At 46.1% G+C, this 24,816-nt stretch overlaps 1 protein-coding gene across 1 annotated transcript; it reads right to left on the reverse strand.

The window, feature by feature from the left end:
* Window positions 1–8,079: 8,079 nt before the first annotated feature.
* On the reverse strand, window positions 8,080–19,138 carry APOBEC1 (apolipoprotein B mRNA editing enzyme catalytic subunit 1; the record flags this gene model as incomplete). The annotated part of the gene is given in 5 exon segments (NM_001082341.1): window positions 8,080–8,399; window positions 10,013–10,131; window positions 12,782–13,179; window positions 14,665–14,692; window positions 19,079–19,138. Coding segments are annotated over 5 exon segments (711 nt in total). The 3' UTR covers window positions 8,080–8,249.
* Between the last annotated feature and the right edge of the window lie 5,678 nt (window positions 19,139–24,816).

Below are 24,816 nucleotides of genomic sequence, written 5' to 3' on the forward strand. Positions count from 1 at the left end.
GGAGTGAACCAATCTCTGTCTCTCTGTCTCTCTCTGTGTAACTCTATCTTTCAAATAAATAAATCTTGGGGCCAGCGTTGTAGCATAGCAGGTAAAGCTGCTGCCTGCAGTCCCGGAATCCCATATGGATGCCAGTTCGAGTCCCGGCTGCTCCACTTCTGATCTAGCTCTTTGTTATGGCCTGGAAAGACAGTAGAAAATGGCCCAAGTGCTTGGACCTCTCACCCACACGGGAGACCTGCAGGAAATTCCTGGCTCCTGGCTTTGGATTGGTGCAGCACTGGCTATTACAGCCAATTGAGGAGTGAAGTAGTGGATGGAAGACCTCTCTCTCTCTGCCTTTCCTTCTCTCTCTGTGTAACTCTGACTTTCAAATAAATAAATAAATGTCTAAAATAAATAAATAATTAAAAAAAAAAAAAACACAGCACTGTGCACTCAATGGCCATGGGTTGTCAGAGCTCGTCACCCCCATTAAAAATTAAATAAATAAATAAATAAATAAATCTTTTTTTTAAGGAGATACATTTCTCAACAAGTACAGGGTCTCAGAGAAGCTCTGATTACCATCAACACTGAAACCTGAACAACACCTTTCTTATTATATTCTATAAGCGTTATGTACTTCTGTGGGCAGCTCAAAAATCCATCATCCAACTCTGTGTACAGGTGTACGCATCTGGGTACTCACTGGCCCTGAGTTCTGGGAACAAGAACGTAATAATAATAATTAAGATCTGACTCAAGTGTGTTGGTTCCTCTCTCTCCAGTTACTTTGGTATTTGTGACTCTTTAGTAATTAGACAAGAAATAGGGTTGTTCAAATTCACAGAAATTTTTGTTGTGTCCCAGAAAACTCATTTTATACTTTAAAGTGAGGACTATATCTTTCATGGTGGAGGATCAGATGTTAAAAATATTAGATCAGAAAAGAAGTCTACATTAGGGTACTTATCCTAATTTCAATGAAAGGAGGCATCGGTTTGCATTGACTGGCAAAGCAGAGGTCTACAGCCTGTTTCCTCCAGGGGATATTTTTGAATTGTAAAATCTAGAGGGAAATGGGTCCGATACGTAAAGGAAGTCATAAGAAATGCTCTTTTTGCCAGAGGACTGCTTCCTCTCCGGTGGGAGGCAGTAAGGTCATATGACAAAAAGCTGAAACACTGGAGGCAGAGTAGCTGAACACATGATAGCTGTGTGGCTTGGTCAAATGGCTTGAACCTTTGTGCCCCAGTTTTCTCATTTATAAAGTGGGGGTAATAACAGTACATATTTGATGGTGCACTTGAGTTTACGAAGAGTTCACAAATGCGAAACACTAAGAACCTGGCCCATTATGAGACCATGTTTGTGTTTGCTGTTTTTATTATTTCTCCCATTCAACTCCCTACAAATCATCAAGTATATACCAAATGTGCTAGGAAAAAAAATAAAAAAGCAAAACGAAAAAGTGGTTGTTCCTATTTGCTTACAAGTCTACTTCCGCTGTTCCTTGTAGGTGTTCCAAGCACTCGTGACATATTTGGAGGATGGCCACTTAATCTCTAATATTGTTGCTCCACAAAAAGTCAGGATTTGAGGCACAATGCTGAAACCATGAATAATAATAGCTATTATTTCTTGAGTGCTTATTATATTCTGAGTGGCTCTAAGTGCTTTACATGTATTATCCCATATGGTTCTCAGCACAACCCCATGATATAGATACTTTATTATCTCTGTTTCATAGAGGAGAGAACTGAAACACAAACAGGTGAGTAATCTTCCCAAGGTCACATGGAAGGGAGTGACAGAATTTGAGCAGTCTGCAGATCTTAGAATGTTCTCTTAACTACTAGATTGTGCTCAAAGACCGTATTATATTATCATAAATATTTATTTAATTGAGAGGCAGAGAGAGCACTCCCATCTGTTGGTTCACTCCCCAAATGCCCACACAATGGCCGAGACAAGGCCAGGACAAAGCTGGGAGCCAAGATCTCCACCCAGGTCCCCCACGTAGGTGGCAGGAACCCAATTACTTGGGTCATTACTGCTCTCTTCCAGGAGCCGCACCAGCAAATCTAGCCTAGCGTTTGTGCTTGTTGGTGATGGAGTGGATTGTTGGTTTGTTGATTGGTTGGTCTATTTTGTTTATTCTTTTTCACATTTTGGTTTTTTTAACCCCTATTTTTTGGCCATTTTGTCTTTTTCTGGCAGTTTCAAGTTTTTACTTAAATAGAACTGTTGGACTTACTTGTATTATAGTTAGCATGTTTGCAGTTTTCCTGTCATGTTTTCAGTTTTATTTGACTAGTCTTGCTCCTTCGAATCATTAGTGTAATTAGTACAGCTGGTGTGGAACGTTAGTCACATTAGCAATTAGTCCCGTTGTGATTCGTTTGTTTTCTTAGGTGTGGTGGTCAGGGTAGTTGATGACTTAGCATTTGTTGATAGAGTGGGTGGTTTAGAGAAAGTACCTAGATCACCGACAGGGCCTTCCAGAACATTCTTCACAGGTTCTACTTCCTGCACACCACGGGCCAGGGCAGCTTCAGCCTGATGAAGCTCGCCCACCGCTTTGCGATGGGCCAGAACGTGGCTGTGAAGGTTCTCCCAGAAAGCAGCAGCATCCCTCCAGAGCCTAAGGCACAGGCAGACCACCCGGCTCCCGGAAGTGAGGCAACGCGGCCCCGCACGCAGCCAGGCACGCCTTCCTGCTGGTGGGGCTGGCAGGGAGGGTGCTCTCCAGCGCCGCACGGTGGAGCAGGGAGGCCGAGGCCAGGTCCCTGTTCAGCCAGACTCTGTCGGCCGTCCGCTACTGCCATGCAAAAGGGGTGGCACACAGGGCCCTGAAGCTGGGCAACCTGCTGTTGGCCTTGCACATGAACGTCAAACTGGCTGACTTCAGGCTGAGCCGCCGGCTGGCTGAAGGCGGACTGGTGAGCGGGTTTTACGGAACCCCAGGGTATTGCGCGCCGATAGTCTTTTCTTCAGCCCAGCCCTGAAGGAGCTCCTGGGATAGCTGTTAACCGGGGACCCTGGGAGAGGCCCACGGCAGCGCAAGCAAGGTTCGGCCCCTGCCAAGAAGAAGCAAGGAGAATGAGGTCTCCTTTGTGCAACCCCTGGGTCCTCCCTTCCCACCTCCCAACCCATGCTACCTCAGGACCTCCAGGAGCCAGAGCCCAAGGCTCCTGGTGGACCCCCCACACCCTTGACTCTCCTCTACTTGGCCAGCGGCAGGAAGAGAGTGGCCCTAGACCCTGCCCACCTCACCAAGCCAGTCCCTGTGGCCACTCCCTCTGCTCCCCCGCCCCCCCAGTGCAAGGAACAGTGGGGACCACATGGAGTTGGAAGCTGTGGCAGCAAGTGAGCCTGAGGAGGCTGGGACCTCAGCCATTGCCCAGGAGAGGGCCTGCAGGGGGCTGGCAGGAGGATCATCAGGTTCCTCCTGCAGGTGTGCTCCATGCTGCCAGCCCCAGGGACGGCCCCACCTGCTGCAGCAAAGTGGCTCCCCTGTAGCCTAACGTGGAGCAAGTCAACAGGAGGGGCCTTCAAGCTGAGCTGCCTTAAGGTTTTCATCTTCTTGAGGCCTTGGCAAATGCTTCCCATAAATAAAAATCATAACCACATGTATGAACTGAGTCCCCGGTGATGTTTGGGTCCCTGTGTGCACCTTGGCAAGGTTCAGTGGAGTGGACTGGCATGTGGATCGCCACAGGAAGACACCTGCTGTCCGACCTCACCTGTATGGGTTGACCTCATGGAAGTGGAGAGTAGTGTGACAGTTCCCAGAGGATGGGGTGGAGAAGAGGAGAGGGAGGGAGAGGCTCAAAGCGTACACCGTGTCACATGCACAGGAGTGATTGGGTCTGAGATCTCTGGCCCAGCAGGGAGGTCCTAGTCCATAGTGATGTACATTGCAGCAGAGCTGAGAGTGTCCATGTCCAATGTCCCCCCCCCATTGCCCATGAAGAACAAGACTCCCCCAAGAGACATGGACCCTGACAGCATGGTGTTCAGGATCGACAAGGTGTGGACTTAAACACAGCTGCAGGTAGGAGACGGGCAGAAAGTCCACGCTGCCGTGTGCCTGGCACGCCCGGTCTGAGGCCTGGGGTTCAGCAGAGGACAGAGGTGGACCATGTACTGGGGGTTCTCTGGGAGGTGCTCAGGTCAATTAGGGTACCTGGCAGCACCCTGCCCCTCTTAAGTTAACCTGTGCAAAGCACAAGTGAACTGGAAGGAGCGCTGGAGGCCACATGGAGAGGAGAGGGCCCCTCAGGCTTCCCCCAGGGAAGCGGTGAAGATGGGTCCCCTTCCCCCACACCTGTTTATCTTCTCTTCCATGTTTCTGGGGGAGGGGAAGATGGTTCTTAGTGAGTGACCCTTTTTTTCAAATCTGACGGTAAAATGGAGGCTCCTCCAGGTTGGATCACAGCTCTTTGGCTGTTCTGCATTCTCCCAGCGCGGAATTGGGGCTGCACATGCTCTGTGTCATGTCATACTTGGAAAGCCTCTGGCAGATTACACGAAAGTGACTTCAGAGAATGATCAAGGTCACCCCCGTGAGTGACAAGTGATTCACGGTGATGGGATAAGGCTCTGAGCGGTGTGTGGGACAGAAAAGGCATAGAATTTTTAATGTGTTATCCATTTTAGGTTTTTTATATTGCTTTATAACTTTATTTCCTGCCTAGGTTGTATATTGCTTATCACATTTTTATGACATCTATCCCACTTTCGCAAATCACAAATCTATTTATCCATGCAGCATGTGTTTAGCCTAGCAGTTGGGATGCTGTTTGGGATGTCTGCATCTGTATCAAGAAACCTGGGTTCACTGCACTTGCTTCCTGCTGCTGCAGATCCTTGGAGGCAGTGACAATGGCTCAAGTGGTTGGGTTTCTGTTGCCCATGTGGGAGACTGCGATTGAGTTCCCAGCTCCCAGCTGTGGCCCCGGCCAGGGACTGTGGTGACTGGGAAGTGGACCAGCAGATGGAAGCGCTCTCTCTCCTATCAGTCTCTCTCTGTCTCTGTCTCTCTGCCTCTCAAATTTTTACAAATTAAAAAAAGAAACCAAAGTTCTTTAAAAATCATTTATTATGATTATCAAAAGGTTTTTTTTTAATTTTATAAGGCATACAAGTGTCATGTAGTTCATATTAGGAACATGGTGATACCTCCCACCCTACCCCCCCTCCCGCCCACACTCCAACGATTCTTCCTCATCCCTCTCCTATTCTCACTCTTTATCTTTACAAAGATCTACTTTCAGTTAACTTTGTACTCATATTATTAACCCTACACTAAGTAAAATGTTCAACAAATAGTATGAAGAAGAAAACACCATTCCTCAACAGTAGAGACAAAGGCTATAAATGCTCACTGGATCTTAAAATGTCCATTTCACTCCTATACATTACATTTTAGGTGCTCTATTAGTTACCCCAGATCAGGAAAAACATATGATAGCTGCCTTTTTAGGACTGGCTTATTTCACTAAGCATGATGGTGTCCAGTTGCACACATTTTTTTGCAAAAGAAAGTATTCCTCTCTTTTTCTTTTTGACAGCTGAGTAGTTCTCCACAGTGTATATATACCGTAATGTCTTTATCCAGTCATCAGTTGATGGATATCTGGGTTAATTCCATACTTAGTTATAAACAAAAGGCTTCAAAACACAAATAAAATTACAGGAGGTAAATAATTGGGGTGTGGAGTATAGAGGAATATGTTTGAGGCAGAAGTCATATAAACATTTACTCTGGGCTTCCTCCAAAACAAATGGCAATACTAAAAAGCGGTATAGAAATACCTGCATTTCTCATGTAATAAAAAAGGAAACAGATCATGGAGAAACAATCTCCTATCTTTGAAAGGACTGTTCCTCTAGTATAAATCGCTAAGAACAATTAATAAATGGTATCTTTCATAGCAGTTTAAAAATACATAGATGGGCAGACATTGTGGCTCAGCAGGTTAGGCAGCCACTTGAGATACCCACTTCCCAAATCAGAGTGCCTGGAACGGGAATCGAGTCCTGCCTCTCCTTCAAGCCAGCTTCTTGTTAGTGCACTTGGGAGGCAGCAGGTGATGGCTCTAGTACTTTGTCCCCTGCCACCCATGTGGGAGACCAAGGCTCCCTGCTTTGGCCCAGCCCTAGCTTGGAGAAGACATTTGAGAATGAACCAGTGGTTGGAAGATCTCTCTCTCTCTCTTTCTCCCTGTCATTTTGCCTTTCAAATAAATAAATACATACATAAATAAATAAACAAATAAATAAATAAATAAAACTTTTTAAAAAATATATGGATAGTCTTGTTATGGACAGTTAATAAGTTCCCAGCCCTTTTTCTATGTTCCAGAAAGAGAGTGCTTGAACCCCAGGTCAACCCAGGAAGGAGGAGCCAAGAAAATGACTGGGCTGGGGCCAGTGTTGTGTTGCGGTGGGCTGAACCGATGTCTGCGATGCTGATCCAGTTCCTTGCTAATGCTCCTGAAAGAGCAGCACAAGATGGTCCAACTGCTTGGGCCCCTGCACCCACATGGGAGACCTGGATGGAGTTCCAAACTCCTAGCTTCAGCCTGGCTCAGCCTGGCTCAGTCCCAAGTAGCAATTGGGCAGTGAACCAGCAGATGAAAGATCTCTCTCTCTCTCTCTCTCTCTCTCTCTCTGTCTCTCTCTCTCTTTCAAATAACAATAAATAAACTTAAATAATATATATATACAGGGCAGGTGCTGTGGCACTGAAGGTGCTCGGGATGCCTATATCCCATATCAGAGTACCCAGGACCCAGTCTAACCTCTGCTCCCAATCCTTCTTCCTGTTAATGCACCTGGGAGACAGCAAATGATGGCTCAAGTACTTGGGTTCCTGCCACAGCCATGTGGAAGACATGGCTGGAATTCCAGGTTCTTGGCTTTCGCCTGACCTAAGCCTGGGTGTTATGGACATCTGAGGAACCAGTAGATAGAAATTCTTTCTTTCTCTCTCTCTCTCTCTCCCACCTTCCCTCCCTCCCCCCTCTCCGTTACTCTGCCTTTCAAATAAATAAATAGACTGTTTTTTAAAAATAAAAAAGTTAAGTTTAAAAAAACTGCAATGAGAGCAAGAAATAAATTTTTCTGTGTGTTAAACTACTAAAAATTTAGGCAGTTTTTATTGTTAAAACAGTAACACACCCTATAAGTTCTGATGAATAAATCATATATTAATAAATTATCTATTAAATCTTAGAATGTTTTGATTCAGAAACAAATAAACATAGATGCTATTTTTTGTTTTCCTCTGTGTCTGAGAAATTAGTCCATGTAATTATTTATCCCGAAAACACAAAGTCCCTACAGGGAAAACCAAAGATGAATTCCAGTGACTCTCACTCCCTGAGGCTGAGATCTTCGATATAGTGTCCACCGACATCAAATCATGGCTGGCCTGTGTGGCCACTGGAAAATCGCAGAAGAAATAGCCTATGGTTCCCAGACTAAATTCATGGCAATTTCCATCTTCACCTCTCTTGGGCCGTTTGCTCTATAGGAAGCCAGCTGCCGTCTCAGGAGGAGAGTCAAGCATCCCTGTGGAGAGGCCCACTAGCACCAATGTGCAGGCTATGTTGAGTATCCTACGTGGGAAGCATGGTCTGCGTCGCCCATCAAAGCTTACAGCCACCGTAGCCCTGGCATGCGGATTGCAGTCTCACAGAAGACTGAGCCAGACACACAGGTAAGTGCTCTTGAATTCCCGACTCACAGAAACTGTGAAAAGTCATAAGGATGTATTGCTGGGGCTAACAGGCTAAGCCACCACCTTTGATGTCAGCATTGCATGTCAGAGTGCGGTTCAAGTCCTGTCTGCTCCACTTCTGATCCTGCTCTTTGCTAATGCGCCTGGGAAGGCAATGGAAGATCGCCCACGTATTTGGGCCCCCGCCAGCCATGTTGGAGACCTGGATGGCTTTTCTGGCTCCTGGCTTTAGCCTGGCCCAGCCCCAGTCATGGTGACCATTTAGGAAGTCAACCAGCAGATGGATGGTCTCTTTCTCTCTCCCTCTGTCACTCTGCCTTTCAGATAAATAAAATAAATCCTTAAATACATATCTATATATATTTATTATTGTTTTAAGTTTTAAGGTGACCTGAAATATGGTCAAAGGTAACACAATTCATGGTATTGCTATTTGTGGAAATTTCTAGATTCTTAAGAGCACTCTTTGTTGGGTAGTTTGTTCTTGAAACAATGTGAACAGAAAGAATCATTCTATTTATCTCCAAGGCACAGAAGGTTGTAACAATCCTGTAGCTAAAAGGATGTATGGTGGAATCATTTTATAATGGCAATATTGAGGAGTAAGGCTGAAAAATGTAAGCTGCTTTTGATGTCTTCTTGAAATCTTTAAACAGGGTGGGAGACCCTGGAATAAAAAGGATTACATTTAATCTTTAGGTGAATATTTTAACTAATACCATTATTATCATAAACATTTTAAAATGCCAGTTGAGGCCGGCATTGGCACAACGGCTGAGATGTGTCCACATCCCATCCCAGAGTTCCTGGGCTTAAGTCCCAGCTCTGTTCTAACTGGGTCAGAAGCAGAGCAGCCGGGATTCACACTGGCACTCACAGGGCCGGCACCGTGGCGTAGCAGATGAGGCTGCCATCTGCAGTGCCGGCATCCCATTTGGGCACCAGTTCAAGTCCCTGCTGCTCCACTTCCGATACAGCTCCCTGCTGTGGCCTCGGAAAGTGGTGGAGGATGGCCCAGGTCCTTGGGTCCCTGCACCCATGTGGGGGACCTGGAGAAGCTCCTGGCTCCTGGCTTCAGATAGGCACAGCTTAAGCCGTTGCAGTCAATTGGGGAGTGAACCAGTGGATGAAAGATTTCACTTTCTCTGTCTCTCTCTCTCTCTGTATTTCTGACTTTCAAGTAAATGAACATATTTCTTTTAAAATTTTTAATAAAATAAAAATTTCAACTGAAAATTCATAAACCCGATTTCAAAGAATCCAAATGGAACATCTAAATTTGGCCAGTCCTGTGCCTCTTCCTGCAGTGCCAGCATCCCATATGGGCACCAGTTTGAGACCCGGCTGCTCCATTTCTGATCCAGCTACCTGCTGATGGCCTGGGAAAGCAGTAGAAGATAATGCTTGGCCCCTGCACCAACATGCGAGACCTGGAAGAAGCTCCTGGTTCCTGGCTTCAGATTGGCCTATCCCTAGCCATTGCAGCCATTTGAGGAGTGAACCAGCAGATGAAAGACCTTTCTCTCTGTCTCTCCCTCTCTTTGTCTATACCTCTGCCTCTCAAATAAATAAATAAATCTTAAGAAAAAAAAAAAAGATGACACACACAAATATGGGAAAGAAAACTATTTGAAATCCTGTAGGGTCAGTATGTATTACAACAATAATACTGAGAAGGTAGAATTATGGGGCCCAAATGTGTCTTAGACCAGTTTACTCTCCCCTTCTCCCACTTACTGGCCTGTTACTCTCATATTTTCTTAAGATGGGTCAGCCAGTTAAGTAACTAAATCTCAATATAAATGGCAGAGATGGCAAGGAGAGTATGTGTTAAAAATCTCAGGAAATAAGCCGGCGCCGCGGCTCACTAGGCTAATCCTCCGCCTAGCGGCGCCGGCACACCGGGTTCTAGTCCCGGTCGGGGCGCCGGATTCTGTCCCAGTTGCCCCTCTTCCAGGCCAGCCCTCTGCTGTGGCCAGGGAGTGCAGTGGAGGATGGCCCAGGTGCTTGGGCCCTGCACCCCATGGGAGACCAGGAAAAGCACCTGGCTCCTGGCTCCTGCCATCGGATCAGCGCGGTGCGCCGGCCGCAGCGCGCCAGCCGCGGCGGCCATTGGAGGGTGAACCAACGGCAAAAGGAAGACCTTTCTCTCTGTCTCTCTCTCTCACTGTCCACTCTGCCTGTCAAAAATAAAAATAAAAAAAAAAAATCTCAGGAAATAAGTCTGACAAGAAATGCTTCATTTTGCATCAGAATCTTTGTCTTCTAAAAGGAACTTACTAGAATGATGCAGTAGAGTTCCAGTGCATACATCAGCATCCACCGAGGTGGGTACCTTGGCCATTGAGCTGCTTTCCCCGGCGGGTAGTTGACAAAATTCTCCCAGCAGTAACAATACTCTAAGGAAACACAAATCTTGGTTCATTCAACAAGAACAATGATAAATTATTCAAAGAGAGCCCAACTTAAAAGTACCAGGATATTGAGGCCAGCACTGTGGCATAGTAGGTTAAGCATCTGCCTGCAGTGCTGGCATCCCATGTGGGCGCCGGTTTGAGCCCCAGCTACTCCATTTCTGATCCAGCTCCCTGCTAATGGCCTGGGAAAGCAATGGAAGATGGCCCAAGCCCTTGGGCCCCTGCACCTACGTGGGAGACCTAGAAGAAGCTCCTGGTTCCTGACTTCGGATTAGCCCAGCCCCAGCCCTTGCTCGGGCCATCTGGGGAGTCCCAGTTGCTCCTCTTCCAGTCCAGCTCTCTGCTGTAGCCTGGGAGGGCAGTGGAGGGAGACCAGGAAGGGACACTGGGCTCCTGGCTTTGGATCGGCACAGCGCTGGCTGTGTCGGCCATTTGGGGAGTGAACCAACGGAGGGAAGACCTTTCTCTCTGTTCTCTCTCTCTCACTAACTCTACCTGTCAAATAATTTTAAAAAAAATACCAGGGTATGTCAAAAGGTTCATGGAAAATGAAATTAAAAGATAAGCTTATTTTGAAATAATAAATAAAAATTTTTGAATTCTATGCACAAACATCACCTAGGATCTTAATGGAAAATGTCTTAGGAAAAAAATATGCATAGATTCTATTTTTTACATGAAAATAAACTTTTCTTTTGTGGGCGCTGCGGCTCAATAGGCTAATCCTCCGCCTAGTGGCGCCGGCACACCAGGTTCTAGTCCCGGTCGGGGCGCCGGATTCTGTCCCCGTTGCCCTTCTTCCAGGCCAGCTCTCTGCTGTGGCCAGGGAGTGCAGTGGAGGATGGCCCAAGCGCTTGGGCCCTGCACCCCATGGGAGACCAGGAGAAGCACCTGGCTCCTGCCATCGGATCAGCGCGGTGCGCCGGCCGCAGCGCACCGGCCTTGGCAGCCATTGGAGGGTGAACCAACGGCAAAGGAAGATCTTTCTCTCTGTCTCTCTCTCTCACTGTCCACTCTGCCTGTCAAAAAAAAAAAAAAAAGGAAACTTTTCTTTTAATTCCATTTTCCACAAACTTTTTTTTTAAGTTTTTTTTCCCCATCTACTTGAAAGGCAGAGCAACAGAGAGACAGATGGACAGACAGATATCTTCCACCTCCTGGTTCACCCCACAAATGCCCACAATGGTCATGGTTGGACCAGGCCAAAGCCAGGAACCTGGAACTCCATCCAGGTCTCCCAAGGGAGTGAAAAGAACCCAAGTATTTGAGCCATTCTCTTCTGCCTCCCAGGATGCATTAGCAAGAAGCTAGCTAGATTGGAAGCAGAGAAGCCATACTTCTCTTGTGTTATATGTTTCTAGCCTATTTGCTGTTGAATATGGGCTAGACTCCCTAAAAAGATCAAAGAAGTCCCTGTGAAGAGAGCTGAGAGCCCTAGTGATAAGAATGGAAAAGAAGGAAGAAGGCACCAGCATTGTGGTACAGCAAGTTAAGACACCGCCTGCAATGCCAGCATCGCATATGAGCCTTGGATCAAGTCCCAGCTGCTCCATTAATCCAACTCCCTCCTAATGCACACTGAGAAAGCAGCAGACGATGACCCATGTACCTGGGCCCCTGCCACCTAATGGGAGACTCAGATGGAGCTCCTGGCTCCTGGATTCAACTTAGCCTACACCTGGCTACTGTAGCCATTTGGAGAATGAACCTGTAGATAGATCTTTCTCTCTTTCTATCTGTGTGTGTGTGTGTGTCTCCTCTTTCTCTGTCACTCTGCCTTCCAAATAAATAGAAATAATAAAATAAAATTTTTAAATATGTATTTATTTATTTATTTGAAAGGCAGAGTTACACAGAGAGGCAGACAGAGAGAGGTCTTCCATCTGCAGGTTAACTTGCCAACTGACCACAATGGCCAGAGCTGCACCATTCAGAAGCCAGGAGACAGGAGCCAGGAGTTTCATCTGGGTCACTCATGCAGGTGCAGGGGCCAAAGGTCTTGGGCCATCTTCTACTGCTTCCTCAGGCCATAGCAGAGAGCTGGATCAGAAGTGGAACAGCCAGGACTCAAACTGGCACCCATATGGGTCACTGGCACTGCAGGTGGCAGCTTTACCTGATATACCACAGCATTGGCCCCACTTTTTTTTTTAAAGTGAGGGTTTAATGGGTTAAGTTGCCACCTTTGTTGTCGGCATCTCATATGGACACGGGTTTGAGTCCCAGCTGCTCTACTTCTAATCCAGCTCCCTGCTGATGTGCCAGGGAAGGCAGCGGAAATGGCCCAGATGCTTGGGCCCCGTACCAAAGTGAGAGACCCAGAAGAAGCTCCTGGCTCCTGTCTTCAGCCTGGCCTAGCTCTGACTATTGCAGCCATTTGGAGGGTGAAACACTGGATGGAAGATCTCTCTCTTTCTCTGTGTCTCTGCCTTTGCCTCTCCGTAACTCTGCCTTTTGAATAAATAAATAAATAAATATTTAAAAAAAAGAGTGGAGAAAGAGGTTGCATTTCTGGTACTTTCCTTGCCATGAATTCATTATTTTGGAGCTTTCATTTCTGAGATTTCCAGTCCAGAATAACCAGGCTTTTGATCTAGCAGCACGCAGACCATGAGCCCACTGTTGTCTTTACCTGAGACGCTCATAACCTGGACAGTTACGCCGCTGGTAACGAGGTCCTTGAGCCCTTGCCGGTTCCGGCGATCCATGTGCTGAAATAGCCGAGCTACAAAAATTACCAGAGTCACACCCGGGTGTTGACTCAAAAATTCTCTAATCGCCGTGGAACATTCCCAGCAGGGGCTCCAAGACAAGAACCAGGTGATGGAGCAGCAGGTGGATGGGCCAAGCCGCCCCTCTGAAGTCAGCTTTTCTAGGAAGTTGACTTCCACGTGGTTGGTGGTGTTCTTGCCCGAGCTGCGCCAGGTCTTGGAGCTTGCCCCCCACTTGATTTCGTAGAGCAGGCAGGCCTCTTTACGCAGTTCTTGGGGGTCAAAGAAGACTTCAAATTCCCAGGGTTCAATTCTTCTCCTGGAACACAAGGAGCATCTCCGAGTGGTGATGCAATCTTTAGAGTGATCTCAGAAATCATTCCACGGTCCCCTCTGCTCTTAGGCAGAAGTGACACATGGCGACTTTCTTCCCATTCTGTGTCTCCAAGTTACCCAGGGAGGTCTACCTGAATTAGCAGCTTCTCTCACAAACTTAGTGAAAAGGTTTTCTTCCCAGGTCACGTTCTTTGGTGACTGCTCTCCAATACCATTGTGCTTCCGTCTTAAATCCAGGTCTAAGTGCTTCCTTCTTTCTCTTTTAAAGCCTTCTCCTTGTGTTCTAACCTTTCTCTCTCACCTTAGAGGTTCTGTGTCCTAATCCTTATCCTCACGATTCTGCAGTGGATTGCACTAGTTTTTCTCAAATGCTGAAGCTTAAAGTTGCTACAAGCTTCTGTAGTCAAGTCTGAGAAAAGCAAGGCAGGCAACTGGTCTAGCGCTTAAAATGTCAACATTCTGGGGACCAGTGTTGTGGCATAGTAGGTTAAGCCTCCACCTGTGATGCCGGCATCTTGTGTAAGTGCCGGTTTGAGACTCAGTTGCTCCACTTCTGATTCAGCTCCCTGCTAATGGCCTGGGAAAGCAGCAGAAGATGGCCCAGGAGCTTTGGCCCCTGTACCCATGTGGGAGGCCCAGCAGAAGCTCCTGGCTTCTGGCTGCCACCCACATATAAGACCTGGATTGAGTTCCTGGCTCCTGGCTCTGGCCAGACCCAACTCCAGCTATTGTGGGCATCTGAGGAGTGAACCAGCAGAAGGGAGCTCTCCCTGTTCCTCTGTCTCATAAATAAATAAATAAATACACAAATAACTGAGAAAATGAGTAATTTAGTCTCCAGATTCTTCCATTTTAGAATCCTGTATACTAAGTGGTTGCATGAAAGCAGCTCAAATTGTTCTCAATGGCATCCTTATACTTAATGCTGCAAGTCTGAAAGCTGTGACTTAGGGGAAACTCAAGATGGTGCTGAGGAATTTTCTTTACAATATGGCGGAGGCATAAGCTTACTATATACCACGTGTCCCCACTCATGCTCATGAGGATCACATTCTATTATGACATAGATCAGCCCTGCCACCCATCACGGGATAACTTACTCCTTCACACGATTTCCCTGTGACAGGCAGCCTGGGAAATGGGCAGATAATATGAAATCAGAGAGACAAAATACTTCCCTGGACGTTTCACCAAAAGCTATGTAAATATGTGATTTAAAAAGAGAAGAGGAATAGTAAGACAATAATTGAGAAGCAAGGTAGAATGCAATTTAATGCTTAACCAAAAGATATAGAAGCAAATACATAGGAAACAATAAGAGAAAACAAAATTCGAAAAGACAAAAATAAGAAAGAATTAGAAGATAAAAAAAGAAAAATGGAGTAATACAAAAGGCTGCTGTCCTACAGCTCTTAAATACCCATTTATTCCAGATTGAATTAAGTGAGCACGAGAGTGTTATTCTTACCTCAACGTGTAATCCTTGTTTGAAGGACCTGTTGACAAAAACATGATTATGTCAAATAACACCCAAATACAAATTCATTTCCTAAGAAAAGTACTCCGGGGGGCTAGCATCATAGCATAACAGGTTAATCTGCTGTCTGCAATGCCAGCATCCCATATGGGTGCTGCTTCGAGTCCCAGCTGCTCCACTTCCAAACCAGCTCCCTGCTAATGGGCCTGAGAAAGCAGCACAAGATGGCCCAAGTCCTTGGGGCCCTGCACCCACATGGGAGACCCAGATGAAGTTCCTGGTTCCTAGCTTCAGCCTGGCCCAGCCTTGGCTATTGTGGCCATTTGGGGACTGAACCAGCAGATGGAAGACCTCTCTCTCTGCCTCTGCCTCTGCCTCTCTGTAACTCTGCCTTTCAAATAAATAAATCTTCTAAAAAAATAAAAATGAAAATGTGCTCTATGTCTACAAACCTCCCAATTACAACAGAAAATGGAATTAGAAGATTTTCTCATGGATTAATTGTGTTTGATCAGCTCATTGCAACAACAAAAAGCTATGCTAAAGCCTATTTGTTCAGGTGTCCCATTCCAAACCAGAAAATCCTTCTTAAGACTCCAACAAAAATGATTAAGTGCAGTGCAAAAGTCCCTTCTCAGGGATCCTGGGTATAACTTCTTTTTTCCTCCAATTTTTTAAAAACATTGGGCCAAGTTTATAAAAAATGAAAAGATATATTTATTTATTTGAAAGAATTACAAAGAAGGAGAGGCAGAGAGCCTCCATCTGCTAGTTCACTCTCCAGATGGCCACAGTGGCCAGGGGCAGGCCAGGCCAAAGCCAGGACTTAGAAGCCTCATCTTGGGGGCTGGTGCTGTGGCACAGCGGGTTAACGCCCTGGCCTGAAGTGCCAGCATCCCATATGGGCGCCGGTTCAAGTCCTGGCTGCTCCACTTCCTATCTAGCTCCCTGCTGTGGCCTGGGAAAGCAGTAGAAGATGGCCCACGTGGGAGACCCGGAAGAAGATCCTGGCTCCTGGCTCCTGGCTCTCTGTGTAACTCTGACTTTCAAATAAAATAAATGAATCTTTAAAAAAAAAAAAGCCTCATCTTGGTGTCCTACACAGGTTCTGGGGCTCAAGTTGTTGAGCCATCTTCTGCTGCTTTCCCAGGTGCATTAGCAGGGAGCTGGATCAGAAGCAGAGCAGCCAGGACTAAAACTAGTACCCATATGGGATGCTGGCATTTCAGACAGCACCCTAACCAACCACACCACAATACCAATCCCTCCCCTTGACCTCACTTTCTATTTATTTATTTTAGTTATTTGACAGAGAGAGGGAGAAAGAGAGTAAGAGGGAACACATGCACTGGTTCACTCCCCAATTGCCTGAGGCAGCTGGGGCCGGGCCAGGCTAAAGCTGGGAGTCAGGACATCTTCACAGGGGTGGTAGAGACCCAGCTGCTATCCCAAGATGCATATTAGCAGGAAGCGGGTAATCCACAGCTGAAGCCAAGACTTGAACCAAAGCATTCAAAATGGGTAAGGGTGTCTCAGCCGTGGCTTAACCAATAGGCCAAACACTCATTCCTCCTGGCTATAGCTTCCATATGGCTTCATTCACACGTGTACTTCGTCATGGCAGTTATCATAGTGACACATAATGGTTATATATTATTTATATATGCTTGTTACAACACTGAGGGGTAAGTCATGTGAGATGCCCTTCCCCACCCTGCCACACTGCCTGCAACCCGTGAGCAGTATTCATTTATGAATAAAGGGTGGATGAGTTTCACCACTGCCCACTATAAACACTTTTCTGTCACCTCTATTTCTCTTAAATTAAAAAAAATAATTTATTTTCATTTATATTTGAAAGAGAGACAGGCAGATGGAAATCACTGATTCACTCCCCAACTGCCCTCAACAGTCCAGGCTGGGCCAGGCTGAAACCAGGAAACTGAACTCCATCTGGGTCCCATCTGGGACCCAAGTACTTGAGCCATCACCTGCTGCGTCCAAGGTGATAGTAGTGGGAAGCTGGACCACAGGCATGGTAGCCACTTGTGATACGGGCTACAGGCATCTGAAGCAGCTATCTAACCACTGTACCGAATGCTCACTCCTAAAGTTCATTGTTTATTTGAAAGAGATTCCAATTCCAGTTCATTCCTCCAAGTGCCTGCAACAGCTAAGACCATGCCAGGCCAAGCCCAGGAGCCAGGAACACAATCCAGATCTCCCGTGTGGGTAGCACAGATCCAGCTACTTGGGGATGGAACTTAAGTATTCTGATGTGAAAGGCATGCATTTTAACCAGTGCTTTAACCACTAGGCTAAATGGCACTCTCTCTTCTCTATTTTTCTGGTTTAATTAACCTTTCCCTCTTTTTTGATTCTGCCTTAGGCTTTAGGATGGAACCTAACATCAGTAGTATCATTATTTACTTCACAACCCAATTAATCACTAAAAATATTTCATCACCTAACTCAGAAATAACAAAACTAATGGAATAAGCCAGCCCATATACTTACATGTGGGTATAAGATCAAAAAATTTGTGGGGCTGGCACTGTTGCCCAATGGGTTAAGCTGCTGCCTACAGTACCAGTGTCCTATATGGGCACCAGTTCAAGTCCTGGCCACTCCCAGTCCAGCTCCCTGCTAATGAATCTGGGAAAGCAGCAGAGGATGGCCCAAGTACTTGGGCCCCTGCACCTATGGGGAGACCTGGAAGAAGCTCCTGGCTCTTGGCTTTGGCCTGGCCCAGCTCCAGCTATTGTGTCCATTTGGGGAGTGAACCAGTGGATTCTGTCTATTTGTCTCTGTCTCTGTCTCTCTCTCCATCTCTGTTACTCTGCGTTTCAAATAAATAAATCTTTCTTTAAAAGAAAAAAGCAAGAAACATTATCCTAAATGTAACATGAAGAATAAGTCTTTCTTAAAAAGAAAGCACAGGGGCTGGTGCTGTGACATAGTGGGTAAAGCCACCTCCTGCAGTGCCAGCATCCCATATGGGCGCCACTTCGAGTCCCGGCTGCTCCATTTCCCATCCAGCTCTCTACAATGGCCTGAGAAAGCAGTAGAAGATGGCCCAAGTCCTTTGGCCCCTGCACCCATGTGAGAAACCTGGAAGAAGCTCCTAGCTCCTGGCTCCTGGCTTCAGATCGGCACAACTCCCAAATTAAAAAAAAAAAAAAAAAAAAAAAAGTAAATAATTTTTAGAAAATCCAGATTCCTTTCCATGACCTACAAGCCCGGCATGATCAATTCGTGTCCAGCTCCCTCCACATCCCCTCAGCCACCTTATCTTCCTCCTGTCTCTCAGACCTGCCACGCTCACCCTGGCTTTAGGACTTGTACAATTTCTTCTTCTTGGACTGCTCTTCCTTGTGCCTCCTCATTCAGGCTTTAGCTCTGCATGTACACCCATAACGGGGCCTGTAACATCATAGGAATTCACGTGGACACTTGACTGGCGATGGCCATCTCCTCCAACAAGCTGCCCTCAACTCCCACAGCCGGCCCCTGTAACCAGCGGTTTTTGCTATCAAACAGTGTAGGTGGACTTCTTTGTGCTTTTGTTTTCTTGAAAGAGCAACACAGAAAGAGAAAGAAGCAGAGAGATCCTCCAGCTTCTGGTTTGTTCCCCACATGCCCACAACATCTGGGGCTAAGTTAGGATCTAAAAGCCAGGAACTCCATCCAAATCCCACATTTGGGTGGCAGGAACCCGGGAAACTTGAGCCATCACCTGCTGTTCCCAGGTGCACAGTGGCAGGAAGCTGGAAAGGAAGCAGTAGAAGGACTGGAATCCAGGGCCGTGTGTGATGTGGGAGTCCCAAGCAGGGGCTTAACCACTGCACCACAATGATTGCCTTTCTCTGTGTCTTTAAAAGTCTTCCTTTTGCCCCAACACTCTTTGATATCCCTGTGATCTGTGGTAGTTTACTCATACATATCCTGGACTCCAGGCTCCTGCTATTCCCAAATCTGAAGCCAGGAGCTTCTTCTGGGTCTCCCACGAGGGTGCAGGGGTCCAAGGACTTGAGCCATCTTCTACTGCTTTCCCAGTTACATTAGCAGGAAGCTGGATCAGAAGTGGAGCAGCCGGGACTCAAACTGGCACCCATTTGGGACACCAGCACTGCAGGCAGCAGCTTCATCTGCTACAACATAATGCCAGCCCCTTTAACTGCTATTTAAACTGTTATATTTTTGTTTATTCTTTTCATTAAAAGCATTGATTTAATCAACATTGTTTGGGAGCATGGATTTTGTTTAATTATATTATAATTAATATTGATTAATGATAGGAAAGTTGGAAAATGCCCAAGGACCCAAGCAGAAGCAGAGCACACACACATGCAATTGTCATACTGTTCTAGAATACAGAGTTTGCCAGGCCCCAGATACATTTTACCTTTCTCGGAAGCCATGGTGTCTGACTCTGGACTCCTTCCTCTGGAGTTGTGGAGCTCATGGCACCTCCCTGCAAGGTGCCTGGACTTTGTATCTTTGGGTGTGCCCATCACCACCTGCTTCGTGAGGGTGTGGAATGAGGAAGACTCACACCTGAGTTTCGGGCAATAACTGGGTACCTAACCTGTACAAACAGGTAGCAGATTAGAAGGAAGTGTGGGGATTTGCATCTTCCGTGATAAGAAAGTTGATGATATCAATAATAATAACCCTGTAGAGTAGATCCCTGGGACTACCAAGTTCCAAACCCCTTTGACAATATTTCTTTTTTCCTTTAAGTTACAATGAAGGCAAGACTGACCCATCATTCTTTAATGGGAAGAAGTGAGGAAGAACAAAAGTAAGAGATAATTAACCTGTAAGTTCTCACCGTTACCTGGTGAGAACACTTCGTAGTACTCACTTCCTCTCATTCTGCTCTTTGCCCCCAAATCCCATGTTGGAAAGGGGAGGGGCATTATTAGATGCTAAATCAGAAGGACCTTGACCTATGAGTCAGGTTTTTGGTGCTCTCTCTTCCTCCTTGAAGCTCAGGTTAAGGATATGGCCAAGTCCACTTCTGCCTTTTTATCCCCCTTGAAAAAGTGAATGCTCTACTTCTCTCCTGTCATTGCCCTCTGTTGCCCAAACCCTGGGTCAAGTTCAAGTTACAAATTCCTGAGTCTCGGCACCCACTCCAGATCTGAGTTCACTGTCTTAAAGACCTAAGTCTCCCTCTAGGGTCTCAAATCTAGAGCCACAGAACTTTGAATCTCAAGGCCTCATAAACCATAAATGTAGACTTGACTTAGTTATGAAAGATAAGCAGGGGCCACCACAAGATAAAGCAGGTATGTGGACAGACAGAGGAGTGTTTTCAACAAAAAGCAAAAATCCAGCATCATAAACAAAGATCCTTCAGAGACCAAAGTTTTCCAAGTAAGCCAAGTACAGAATAGTGCTGGAATAAAGGTATTAGTTGTGGTGCCCCAATTTTTCCCAATCAATACACAACTCACAGTTACGGATGCAAAAGCAGAGGATTATTCATTCCAGCTGGCTGGTACCTACTATCCACACACCACAGAGAATGGATGGAAGGCCCCTTCCCTTATTTTCCTGTAGTTTTTATACTCTTTCACAAACAAGTGCATGCGTAGGCTTCTTCCTTATTCTCTATACGGCAGCTTTTACAAACCTAAGCATTTCATTGGTGCTGTTAAATGTAAAGGGCTTTGACATCACAAAGTGAGAAGTCTCAAAGGAGGAAGTGAAGAAAAAGAGAAAGCTGAGGTTTGCAATTGTGGTCTGCAATTCCGCAATCCCTGGAATTTTTTGCCATTTCTCGCTTCCGGGAACTCGGCCTGTTCCTCTTCTACCTGACTTGGAGCCTGTCGTGGCATTACAATGGGCAAGTAAGCAAGCCAGAATACAAAAGCAGAAACAGCAATGAGCAGGTTTGGGCTTTATAACCCCAGTCTTTACATTTCAGTTCCCACAAGTTATTTTCTATTATCTAAGGTATCCTATTTAATAAAGGAGAGAGGTGTTTTGTTTTGGGCTCATGGTTCTGGAGGTTCACAGTCCAAGACTGGACGGACTGTATTGGTTCGGCCTCTGGGGATGGTGTTCTCATGGGCAGAATCCTGAGGGCATTGCAAGAGGGAACATGTGTGTGCTTATGTCTATCTGATCTCTTATAAAGCTGTCAAGATCTAATCACCAGGGCTTCATCCTAATGAGCCAATCCAATCTAATCACTTCCCAAAGGTGCCCCCTCCAGACACTAAAACTGGATTCAGTTCCCACCCTCTTAGTACCATTAACATGAGACTCTGGGGATCAAGCCTTTAATACGTGAACCTTGGTATGGGGGGGGGGGGTACCTCCAACATCCAAACTAATATCCAAGCTATAACCATAAAGGTAGGTTAATGGCCCCCAAAATAGCCATGTCCTAATCTATGAAATCCATGTGAATGTTACCTGACATGACAAAAGGGCTTTAGTAGATTCAATGAAGCAACAGATCTTGAAATGAGAGGTTACTCTGGCTTATCCAGATGGGGACAGTCTACTCACAAAGTGCTTATGGGAGGGAGCTGAGAGGCTCAGAGCCAGAAGAAAATGTGAAGACGGTGTTACACAATGTGGTCGTTGGCTCAGAGGGGCCATAACTCAGGAAATGAGAACGGCCTTCTCAAAGCTGGCAGAGGTAAGGACACGGGCTATTCCCTAGGGAATCCAGAGGGAATGGTCCCCAGTGACACTTTGATTTTAGATCAGTGAGGCCCACTTTGTACTTATGACTTCCAAAACTGTAAGACCCATTGTTTCATACCATTCAGCTTGGTGTACTATGTTGCACAGTGATAGGAAGCTGAGAGAGCCATTCACAGGAGGTGCACTTGCGGTAGTTAAGGTGGTGTGTAACTCGGGGTTTTACTCCACTGGAATCCCTACTGAGCACTCTATCTTCTGTTTTGTTTAAGAAAACTTGGAGCAATGAAATCTATTGACTAGCAGGACATTGTAAAAGAGGTCAAAGATAATCGACTATAAAACTAACTAACTATAAACTAACTCAGTTTAGGTCAGTGTCCTGTGCCTGGAAATTTATGAGTTTTGAAAAATGTGTACATACAGGAGCTGGCATTATGGAGCAGTGGGTTAATCAGCTGCCTGCAATGCTATCATTCCATGCAAACACCAATTCAAGAGCCAAGTCCCAACTATTCCACTGCCAATCCAGCTCCCTGCTAATGCTCCTGGGAAAGCAGAAGATGGCCCAAGTGCTTGGGTCCCTGCCACCCACGTGGGAGACATAGATAGATTTCCTGGCTCCTTGCTTCAGCCTGTCCCAGCCCCAGCTGTTATGCACTTTGAGGAGTGAACCAGTGGATGGAAGATCTCTCTCTTGATCTCTCTTGATCTCTCTCTCTCTCTCTTTTGTAACTGCCTATTAAATAAATAAATCAGCCTTAAAAAAAAAAGACACTAAGATATTCTTCTATATTTTCTTCTAGTATTCATATAGTTTTAATTTTTAGCTTTTACATTAGATCTATTGTCTTTTTATTTTTATTTTATTTTATTTTATTTAAATATTTATAATATGTATTTGAAAGACAGAGGGAGAGAGAGAAAGACCTTCCATGCCCAAATGGCCATAACAGCTGGGGCTGGAACAGGCCGAAAACAGGGGCCAGGAAGTCCATCCAGGCCTCTCATATGGACTGCAGGGCCCAAGTACTTGGACCATCTTCTGATGCATTCCAAGTGCATTATCACAGAGCCGTATCAGAAGCAGCTGGGATTAGAACTGGTGCTCTAAATAGGCAGTGGCTTAGCGTGCTATACCACAATGCTGGCCCACTATGATCGACTTTAAATTAATTATCTGTATGATATTATATCAGGGTCAGGGTTCATTTATTTTCTATATGGATATCTATATTTTTGCCCACGTGATTATCTGTTTTTCAATAGCACCATTTGTTAAAAAGACTGTACCTTTCATTGAATTACCTTGGTGTCTCTTTTTTTTAATTAATTTTTTTTTTATTTCAGAGGCAGAGAGAGAGAGATCTTCTATTCATGGTTTCACTCCCCAAATTGCAACAACAGGACCAGGCTGAAGCTAAAAGCCAGTAACTCCAAAGGGTCTCCCACCCATGTGTCAAGTACCCAAGGACTTGAACCATCATCTGTTGCTTCTCAGGGTTTACATTAGCAGGAAGCTGATTGGAAGCAGAGTAGCAGGGCTCAATCCCAGGTACTAGGATCTGCATTCCAGCAGATGATCCTTTAAAAAAAAAAAAAAAAGTTTATTTGAAAGGCAGAGTCATAGAGAGAAGGAGAAGCAGAGATTTTCCATTTGCTGGTTCATTCTCTCATTCCCCAAATGGCCAGAATGGCCAGGGTTGGGCCAGGCTGAAGCCAAGAGCCGGGAACTTATTCGAGATCTCCTCTCCCACATGGGTGCAGGGATCCAAGCACTTGGGCCATCTTCTGCTGCCTTCTCAGGCACATTAGCAGGGAGCTGGACTAGAAGGGAAGAAGCTAGGAGTGCGCCTATGTGGGATTACAGCATTGCAGGTGGTGGCTTAACCTACACCATAGCACTGGCTCCTCAAGCAGCTGCTTCTACCCATTGTACTACAATGCCCACCCCAGTATTTTTATTGAAAATCAATTGACCAGGGGCCAGCACCATGGAGCAGGTTAATCCTCTGCCTGCGGTGCTGGCATCCCATGTGAGTGCTGGTTCCAGTCCCAGCTGCCCCTCTTCCAATCCAGCTTTCTGCTGTGGCCCAGGAAGGCAGTGGAGGATGGCCCAAGTGCTTGGGCCCCTATACCCACATGGGAGACCAGGAAGAAGCACCTGGCTCCTGGCTTCGGGTCAGTGCAGCTTCAGCTGCTACGGCCATCTGGGGAGTGAACCAATGGAAGGAAGACCTTTCTCTCCCTCTCACTGTCTGTAACTCTACCTCTCAAATAAATAAATAATCTTTAAAAAAAAGAAAATCAATGACCATATACAATCACACAAAAATTTGTGCAAATTCATAATATCCCAAAAAGCAGAAACAACCCAAATGCCCACCCATGAATGAATGGGCAAATAAGTGGTGGTACATCCATACAGTGGAATACTATTCAGTCATAAGGAGGAATGGAGGGCTGGCGCTGTGGTGTAGTGGCATAAGCGTCCACATGCAGTGCCGGCATCCCATATGGACGCCGGTTCATGTCCTGGCTGCTCCTCTTGCAATCCAGCTCTCTGCTATGGCCTGGAAAGCAGTAGAAGATGGCTCAAGTTCTTGGGCCCCTGCACCCACGTGGGAGACCCAGAGGAAGGTCCCCGCCCCTGGCTTCAGATCGTTGCAGTTCCAGCCATTGTAGCCATCTGGGGAATGAATCAGCAGATGGAAGACTTCTCTCTCTCTCTCTCTCTCTCTCACTCTCGCTCTCGCTCTCTGCCTCTCTTTCTCTGTAACTCTGCCTTTCAAATAAATAAATCTTTAAAAAAAAAGTTTTCACAGTTCATTTTTTTTAAAGATTTTATTTATTTATTTGAGAGGTAGAGTTATAGACCTAGAGAGACAGAGACAGAGAGAAAGGTCTTCCATCTGTTGGTTCGCTCCCCAAATGGCCTCTATGGCCTTAGCCAGGCTAATCCAAAGCCAGGAGCCAGGAGCTTCCTCTGGGTCTCCCACACGGGTGCAGGGGTCCAAGGACTTGAGCCATCTTCTACTGCTTTTCCAGGCCGTAGCAGAGTTGGATGGGAAGAAGAGCAGCTGGCACTCAGACCTGCCACACCACAGCACCAGCCCCTCGGTTTTTTAAAAAAAGAAAAAAAAGTTGATGGAGTGGGGCCAGCATTGTGGCACTGTGAGTTGAGCTGCAGTTTGAGATACTGGCATCCCATGTTGGAGCACCTGTTCAAGTCCCAGCTGCTCTGCTTCCGACCCACTCCCTGCTAATGCACCTGGGAAAGCAGCGGAAGATGGCCCAAGTGCCATGCTCAAGTGAGACCCAGATGGAGTCCTGGCTCCTGGCTTCAGCCTGGCCCCAACCCTGGGCCTTTAAAGGGTAAGCCAGTGAATGGAAGCTCTCACAAATAAATAAAGTAGACCAATAATTATTGGGGAGAAAGAAGAATTGGGTTTTAGAGGAACCGCTGTAGCTGCAGTGCCA

Source organism: Oryctolagus cuniculus, chromosome 9 (assembly GCF_964237555.1).
Source record: "Oryctolagus cuniculus chromosome 9, mOryCun1.1, whole genome shotgun sequence".
Classification (NCBI taxonomy): Eukaryota; Metazoa; Chordata; class Mammalia; order Lagomorpha; family Leporidae; genus Oryctolagus; species Oryctolagus cuniculus.